The following is an 8,598-nucleotide window of genomic DNA, read 5'->3' as shown; positions in this document are numbered from 1 at the left end:
ACTTGATGGATGGAGGGCAGCCCAATCTGGCTGCGAGCCCTGTCGCCCACGATTGCCAGCGTTGCTTCCTCTGCTCTGTCATGGCGGAGTAGATGTCCCCTTCCTCCCACTCTGCTCCCAGTGTGTCCCTCCTGAGCCCCTGTTCAGGACGACCTTCCCTGAAAGAAGGAGGCCTGTAGCGGGGCCCTCCGACGAGAACCGTTAAGCAAGCTCTCAAGAATTGACTCGATGGCAATGACTTTGGCAGTTCGTCTTCTTTTTTATCATTCGAAGAAAGCAAAGCACCCCATGGTTGAGGCTCCTGCCCAAGGCTGTACAGAAAATGGTGGCAGAGCCCGAATCGTCAGAGTAGCACTCGGTCTTCCAAGCCCAGGCGCTTAACCACCAGGCTACCCATCCTGTCTCGGACCTTCCTTGTGCTCACCCATTGTGATTGGAACCCAATGCGCACCAGGAACCGTGGTTGGGCGCTGAGTTTATGAAGACAATCCCGTGAAGCCATTGTGCTGGAGGCGGAGGAAGGGGTTGGGGCTGGGGGACAGGCACATACCCAGAGACCTGCACAGTACACCATATTCAGTAAGCTCCCTCGGGGGCAAGGCAGGGCGTGGTTGGAACAGGGAAGAGGGACACTCAACTCTTATCAGACTAGACTGGTGAGGAGGCCAGGAGACTTTCTGGAAGAGGTAAACCCTGAGAAGCTAAGCTGAACCCAAACATGCTCTCACTCCTGCCCAGCACCCCCGCTTCGACTCTCTTCCCACCCCACCTCAGTCCTGAGGATCCGGCTTCCCTGAGTCTGGCCCGGGCCTGACACGCTCCCACCTCTGGGCCTTCTGCAGTACATCATCTCCTGCACCTTTGTGTCTCCCTCTCCACCTGGCTGACTCATCCCAGTGTGCAAGCACTGAAATTAGCGCTTAGAGGAAGCAACCATCGCCTTTATCCGCCTGCCTGCGGAGCGTGGATTCAATTCTAAAGCGGGGGCTCCTGAGGAACAGAGGCTGTGGCCAGGGTCTGCCTCCCAGTCAGTGGTCAACAGCAGTTAAGTGTGAGCTTCTTTCTCCTCTTCATTGCTCACCGCTGATCGTTTTCCTAGGACGCCAGACCCTCCTCATCACCCAGGAAGGCTCCAGGAGAGCCTTGACTTTTATGATGTTCACTGGGAAACCAGCACACCTACGTATGTCGTTAAAACACACCTGTCCGTTGATCTCTGCCCAGGCTCCAGGGACCTTATCGTGACCTCGGATCCAGTTATGTAAAACTTCGGCGGGCTGATCCCACAAAATCTGGAAACGCGCAAGGCACAGGCTGAGAGAACTGCCGAGGTTGAGTGGAAAAGACAAAAGAAACATCTCCCCCACCCCCACCCCAAGGGTGAGTCGAAGGGGCCTGGCTTGGAGATCTGCCCTCAGAGTGGAAATGATCCAGGGAACGCTGGTGGTGTAGTGTTCATGTGTTTGGGCTGTGATCTGCATGGTTGGCAGTTCAAAACCAGCCGCAGCTCCCCGGGAGACAGACAAGACTAGGTAAACAATTACAGTCTCAGAAATGTCACTTTGGGTCATCCCTGACTCGATGGCTGCGCGTGAGAAAGCGATGGGGTTTGAGGTGGGTGAGTTGAAAGAAATACCTCAGCGTTTTCCTTTTTCTGGATACCTTCGTACGTTGCCCCTTCTTTGGGCTGGGGGACCCGAGGCGCTTTGCCGTCAGCTATGAGTTGGACCGCTTCTACCTAAAACCAGAAACGTCACCTGTGTTACAGTCCAACAATCAGTCATGGCTTGGTCTGTTTACCTGAAGTTCTGCTTGACAGAATGATATGATGCTTTGTGAATCTGTTCAAAGAGTCAGAGCACGCTGGGAACTACCATTTCTTAAGGCGCATCTATGTGCCAGGTCCTTTCTCTGCAAAAGATGATCCCTTGCAAACGTCACACCGGTTTGCAAGATGCATGTGATTATTCTTACTTTACAGACCAGGCCACCGGGGCCTAGCGAAGTGAAGCAGCTAGCTCAGAATGCAGAGACCTTTGTAAGGCGCCTGAGGCAGGATTTGACTTCAAGCCCGTCTGCCTCCAATAGCCTGCCTGCTGTCTTCTGTAAATGACTCCCCTGTTGACATGAACTTCACCCTTCTTTTGGTGCTTCCAGGGAAATGTCTAGAATATAGACGTAAAAGGAATCACTGGGGGTTCTTATTGCTCACGATGATGATTCTGGAAAATGATGGTATTCTATTAAGTCAACCTGTTTAGCTCAGGGCACCTGGGATTAAAAAAAAACACCCAAAAAACAAAGCACCCAAGTTAAAATCCATCCAGGAGATTGATTGCCTTGGGTGGGTGGCCTTCATTCTCTTCTGGGCCGTACCGGCGTCTGCCTTGAGCGGACCCACCCTCCCCTTCGTCACGGCGAGGTCAGTGTCAGCTGAATCCACGCTGCCCTTTCCAGTGCCATGTGGTGACCAGCCTACTGTGAGCACAGAGAGGGAGCCACCTGGGAACACAGCCTTCTACCAACCCCAGGCTGGCCTGCATGGTTTAATTCTTGTTGTAATGCCCGTTGCTCCTTCTGTGCTGTGCCCCATTCATGCCATTTGATTTTCACCACCACTCCACACACTAGGCAGTGTTGTCCACGAAGACACCAAGGCTAAGGGTGTAGTACATGTATGTCAGCTTGTGGTTGTGGGGCAGGATAGGGTGGGGGGAGTCCAACCTGTCAATCAAGCCTGAGGATGCCTCCTGGGAGGTGTGGCCTTTTAATAAGAGAGACTTTGGGGACACCCCACACACACCCATACTCCTGGTCCCTTTGCTTTCTTCCTTGCTGGGACTCAGGGTCTGCCTCCAGGGATGGCCCCAAGTGGGTTGGCCATCGACCCTAGGAGCTGTAGCCCACCAAATGTAAATCTGCGTGACTAGGCATCCACCAGCCTGTGACCTCCCTGTGTCTCGCTTCACCTTTCTGTCATCACCTGCAGCCACATGGGTCTGAGGAGCCAACTAGCGTGGGACCCACGGACTTGAGTTGACTGGCTGGGCTGCCTTCTTGATATAGAATTACTTCTTGATATGAAGTTCTTTCTTATCCATAAATGAGTGTTGTTGGCCTCGTTTCTCTAAACCACCGCCCGTGTTATTATGATCTAGTATCTATTTTCCCCAGACAGATGGATGGCAAAATGAGGATTTTAAATCAGGCCCTGTGTTCTGGAGGACTCAGATGATGTTCTCCTGGTTCCTAAATAAACACCTGCTACTTTTGATTAATCGTACTGTCCACCTCTGGGTTGCAGCTTCCACTTTCATCACATTCTCAGAAACACCCAACGGGGACAAAACCATCTGCTGACTCTTTTGATACTTTTTAGGGTTAGTATTTTTACTTGGTGGAGAACACACTTGGGGCTTTTCACCCAGGGCACACCTGAATACAGTAAGCAACAGTAGGCTTTTCACAGACATTGGAATGACACGGCTCTAGCAAAATTCCTTTCCTTTTTCTGTTTCACAAGAGTAATTTTTTTTTTCAGTTCTCTACAAAAAGGGAAGGAATCTGAATCACAAATTCACCCTGTGGTAAAATGAAAATAGGAAACAATGATTTCAGCTATGCTATCACTAATGTTTTTAAGTCTGACTTTGTTCATATAAATCAGATCCCGACAGGAAGCCCTGAGCATCCAGGTTATTTTTATATAGTGTGGTAAACACAGAAAAGGAAATATAAAGAAAGCTTTAAATGTACAAATGAATTTTTTTAAATCGCCTCTTTTTACATAATGTGTATCTTGCAAAATTTCTGAAGATGATGTGTAGTTGTTTACAGTTTTGAAGCTATCCTGACGGTTTCAGAGGCTACTCCCTCTGAAGTGGACAGCCTGTTCCTTCTTGCAGTCTGTCCTTAGTCTGGAGGCTCTGCTGAAACCTGTTCGCTATGGGTGACTCTGCTGGTGTTTGATACAACCGGGACATAGCTCTCAGCATCGCAGCAACACATAAGCTGCTACGGTACGACAAACTGACCGACAAGTGGTCTACCACTGGCCATTATTGATAGGGCTGGACATACATGGAACAAAAACCGGGAGCTGCTTCATTCCCACTTCATTGCCCTCAGAGGAAGACATTTTGGAAAGTCCTGATTTCTACTCTAAATATGGGATCGTCCTGCAGGTAGAAATGAAGCCTAATGTTGTCTTTCAGCTTGATATTTTCAGTGAAAATGCGTATGGGCAACTTCTCCACAGATGAGACATATTTATGAAACGTGTAAGGTTCGCTACATTCTTGACGGGTGTCAGGATACTGACCATGGCCTTGATTCCCTCGGGGAAGAGAAACCGGTTATAAAGGGTGTCCACGGTGTCATTGGGCTCCACATCACATGACCGCTGAAGAAGGATGGGCCCTGTGTCTAAACCGTCATCGGCCCAGAAAATAGAAAACCCAGCTTGCTTATCGCCCATGATTAGGGTCCTGAGAAGAGAAAAAAAATCCATTTAAAATGACGGTGAACCGAGAGATGAGTTGGTGATATTCAAATACCTGGGGGCTACCAGGTGAAGCAGAACGTGAACGAAGTCGCTGTGTGACATTAACGTGGGGCCGGGAGAAGGAGAAGCGGAGCCCTAGCGCTCATAACAAGTAGTACCTAGTGGGACTCCCCTGGTACACGTGCATAAGTGCATTTCCCCGGCTAGCACATAGAAGCACCATGTGCACCATCGTGACTGGCTGCCGCTCCTGGATGCCCAGATGCCAGCCCTCCCCTGCAGGATCAAGTGATCTAGTCCAGTGGGGTCCAGTTCCCACCCTGTGTTTCGCCTGGCACCAGGCACAATTCGATAATGGAAGGTAACACCCAGCGGAGGATCGTTGGTGCCAGGTGACGAGACGGGATTATTAATATGGGCAGTGTAATACAGACAATGAATCACCACCTGAAGGACTAGTGTTCCTGACGCAAGCCATGGTGGTTCGAATCACCTCACATGCGTGTGCAAGCTGGACTAAGTAAGAAAGGCGACCCAAGTACGGAGGCTTTTGCACTTCGGTGTTGAACAAGGCGACCCAAAGTGCCTTTGTGGCAGAAGAGCAGATTTGCCTTGGAAGAGGCAAGCATGGCGAGGCTTTATCTCCTCAGCTTTGGAGAGGCTAGTCTCTGGAGAAGGGCACCGGGCTGGGCAAATAGAGGGTCAGCAAAAACAAGGGCAGCCCTCGATGAGATGCAGTGGCTGCCCCAAGGGGGTCAAACATCACCACCGTGGGGAGGATGGCACAGGACCGGCGGGGTTTCCTTCTGCTGTGCACAGGGCTCTCGGGGCCCGAGCCCACTTGATGGGGTCCGACAATGCATTCAGGTATGAGCTAGTTACCCCCAGAATTCGCTCCAGGTGGGCTATACTGCACGGTTTAAGATAGCTAATTAATTTTACTATTTTATCGTGTGCCCGATTAAGCTTAGCTGAAGAGAAAAGACCAGCTGCACAAAAGCTTCTAATACGAAACAAGGAGCTGAACATAAGAAGTGCATTAACACAGGCTACCACACAGAAAGAATAAACTGGAAGTCAACACACCAAATCTACATGACTGTTATGTCACTGAGCGACCTCTTAGTAAGACAGGAAGGGATGAATGAATGAATGAACTCTTCTCAGAAATACTGAGAAACTAATTGGCATTGTGTCATCAGGAGCCTCGAAACAATTTACTCTGAGACAATTTACTCTGATTCCACCTGTGAGAACGATGGGAGGTGGGAAACATATAGATTTAAATGCATAGATATTCATGGCAGTATTAGTCACAAGAGCAAAAAGGAAATCAACTCATATAATAAAAGTCTCAATATAATGCCATCTTTTTACAAATCCCATTTGAACCATATGGATGTTCTGCCTAGTCAACAGCGTGGCACTGAGAGCAATGTGGCCAGGAGGCCTATCGTGTCCCAGTAAGACTGGGCAGCTACAGCGGTGTTTTCAATCCCTTCGTGGGCATGTGAAAGTTGGACACTGAGTAAAGCAGATCGAAGGGGAATCGATGCATTTGAATGCCAGGGCTGGCAAAGAATACTGAATGTGCCCACGGGTCGCCAGAAGGACAAACGAATCTGTCTGTGAAGAAGTGCACCCAGAATGTTCCCCAGAAGCAAAGATGGTGGCACTGTGAGCGGGTACAGGATCGTGCAATGTTCTGTTGTACAGAGGGCCTCAATGAGTCGGAACCGACCCAATGGCACCTAGCAACAACACAGCGGCTCAGGCACTGCTTGTGGTGTTGGGGAATAAAGCAATGAGAATGTGGAACACAGCCCCCTTCTCTCCAGGAGCTTCACGTTAAACAGGGGAAGAGAGACCATGGAGAAGGTCATTTCAGGTAACTGCATTTCTCCAACTGAAGTGTATTTGAGATGCTCTGTGCACAAAGAGTGGTCAGTGAAGTTTGGGAAACTGTGTACTCGAACCACCGCGTAGGAGAACGGAGGACACATCCAAAGAGCCTGAGAGGCCTGCAGCAAAGAAGCCTTTCACAAACCAAACCTGCCAGCACGTACAATGTTGGTTTGCTCAATATCTCGTGGAACTGGCGCGTCACGGACTATTCTTGGAAAGTGCTATCCTGGCTCAGGAAGTACCTCTGAACTTGAGGAGAGTTCGTATGACACTAGCAACCAGGACCTCACCACTGTTCAAGCCTGTCTCTTTTCTTAATCATCTCGGTAAAAGCCAGAAAGATGATGAGCAACGAGACCGGACCCATCCTCTCCGCCGTTCAGGAACTCTCACCAGTTGATAGCAGAGGCCCCTCGGTGCCTGGGCAGGACGGACGGGTGATAGATGATGGAGCCGTGCTTCGGGCCGTCAATGACCTCCATGGGGATGAACTGGGAGCAGAAGGGGAGCACGTTGAGCTCGGCGCCCACAGACCTGTAGGCCTCCGCCACCTCCTGTATGGTCTTGCCCTTGACTCTCCATCTGGGGAACTTGAACACAGGGGTTCCGTCTTTGTCTGCAGCCAGAGCTGAGCGAGAAAGAGAATGATTCGCACTTTGTCAAGAACAGTCATTTGTAGTGATGATTGTACAACTCTTTTCTTGAGGTGATAGAACGACTGAGTTGTATGAAATGTGAATTAGATGCCCCCAAAAAAACCGTTGGGGGGAAAAAAGGCATAATTTTGTATTGCCACGGGTTCATGTGGAGTCTCCCGTGGCCTACATGGAAAGCCCACTTGGCTACTCACACTTGGTCTGGGAGTACCCAGAGGCGCCTCGGAAGGAAGCTTTGGTGGCTGACGTCTAGAAAAGCGGGCACTGGGCATTATGAGCTGCAGTTCTCACTTCATTTTTTTTCTCTGTCAATGCTGATCTCATTTCATTTTTTAAAAATGCACTATCTCAACGAAAAAAGAAATGATATGTACGAGATAGCGCGACACACACATCTAGGTGAGCATATATTGAAAACTTCTGACATCTTTTCTCTTCTACATTTAGCATTCTTGTTTTCTAATTAAAAGATCATCTTATTGGGGGCTCTGACAGCTCTTATCACAATCATACGTCAATTGTTTCAAGCATAGTTATACATCGGTTGCCATCATTATTTTCTAAACCAGTGGTTCTCAACCTTCCTCATGCCTTGACCCTTGAATACAGATCCTTACGTGGTGGTGACCCCCCCAACCACAAAATTACTTTCGTTGCTATTCATCACTGTCATTTTACTACTGTTATGAATCAGGTGACCCCTGTGAAAGGGTCGTTCGATGCTCAAAGGGGTAGCAACCCACAGATTAAGAACCATTGTTCTTTCTATGGAGCCCTTAGTATCAGCTCCACACACCCCCCCCCACCTTCGTGACCCCTTGATAAATTATAAATTATTATTTTCATATTGTATACTGCTGTCTTCCTTCCCCCATGGTTTCTATTGTTCGTCCCTCACCCCCTGGGGGCGGGGTGGTTACATGCTAATCATCTTGATAGATTCTTCCTCGCCTCTTCTTCCCACATCCCCCTACTCTCCTGGTATCTTCTTGTTCCCGGATTCTGTGTGTTGTGAGCGCTCATCCCTCATCAGTACCTGTGCACATGCTTGGGTCTAGCCCACAGTGAAAGGCAGCAGCACTGGGGTCATGATAGTGGGGGGTGAGGAAGCCTCTAGGAGGCAGAGGAATGTAGTGTGTGAAGGCGCAATTCTGCTTGGACACCTGTGGAGTTGTTGCCAGTCAGAACTGGCTCAGCAGCAAGAGACTTTTTTTTTAATGGATTCACAGTACAATGTTACAGCTTCATATGACAAAAATAAAACATGATGGGGAATGATTGAGATTCTCACCCAAACTTGACCTGTTCCTCTTTTATTGTGGCCACATATTATTTTGTAATTTCAGCTTAAGCTTTGACTAGTTCTTTTTCTTTTTTAAAAATTCTTTTATTGGGGGCTCTTATCTCTTATCACAACCCATACATTCATCCAGTGTGTCAAGCACATTTGCTCATATGCCACCATCATCATTTTCAAAGTATTCTCTTCCCACTTGAGCCCCTGATATCAGCTCCCATTTTCCCCCTCCCTCC

The 8,598-nt window shown here is 48.9% G+C and overlaps 1 protein-coding gene across 1 annotated transcript in view; it reads right to left on the bottom strand.

The window, feature by feature from the left end:
* ALDH1L2 (aldehyde dehydrogenase 1 family member L2) overlaps nt 1–8,598 on the bottom strand; it is a 78,858-nt gene that overhangs the window by 45,223 nt on the left and 25,037 nt on the right. The window contains exons 3-6 of the mRNA XM_013004054.2: nt 6,803–7,037; nt 4,322–4,487; nt 1,637–1,738; nt 1,203–1,292 (exon numbers count right to left, since the gene is read on the bottom strand). Coding sequence (XP_012859508.1) covers nt 1,203–1,292; nt 1,637–1,738; nt 4,322–4,487; nt 6,803–7,037 — 593 coding nt within the window. The remainder of the gene's footprint in view (nt 1–1,202; nt 1,293–1,636; nt 1,739–4,321; nt 4,488–6,802; nt 7,038–8,598) is intronic.

Source organism: Echinops telfairi, unplaced genomic scaffold (assembly GCF_000313985.2).
Source record: "Echinops telfairi isolate 266 unplaced genomic scaffold, ASM31398v2 ScPeMD7_2;HRSCAF=8, whole genome shotgun sequence".
NCBI classification, from domain to species: Eukaryota; Metazoa; Chordata; class Mammalia; order Afrosoricida; family Tenrecidae; genus Echinops; species Echinops telfairi.
Note: the sequence above shows the minus strand (reverse complement) of the source record. Positions and strands in the feature narration are given on the sequence as shown.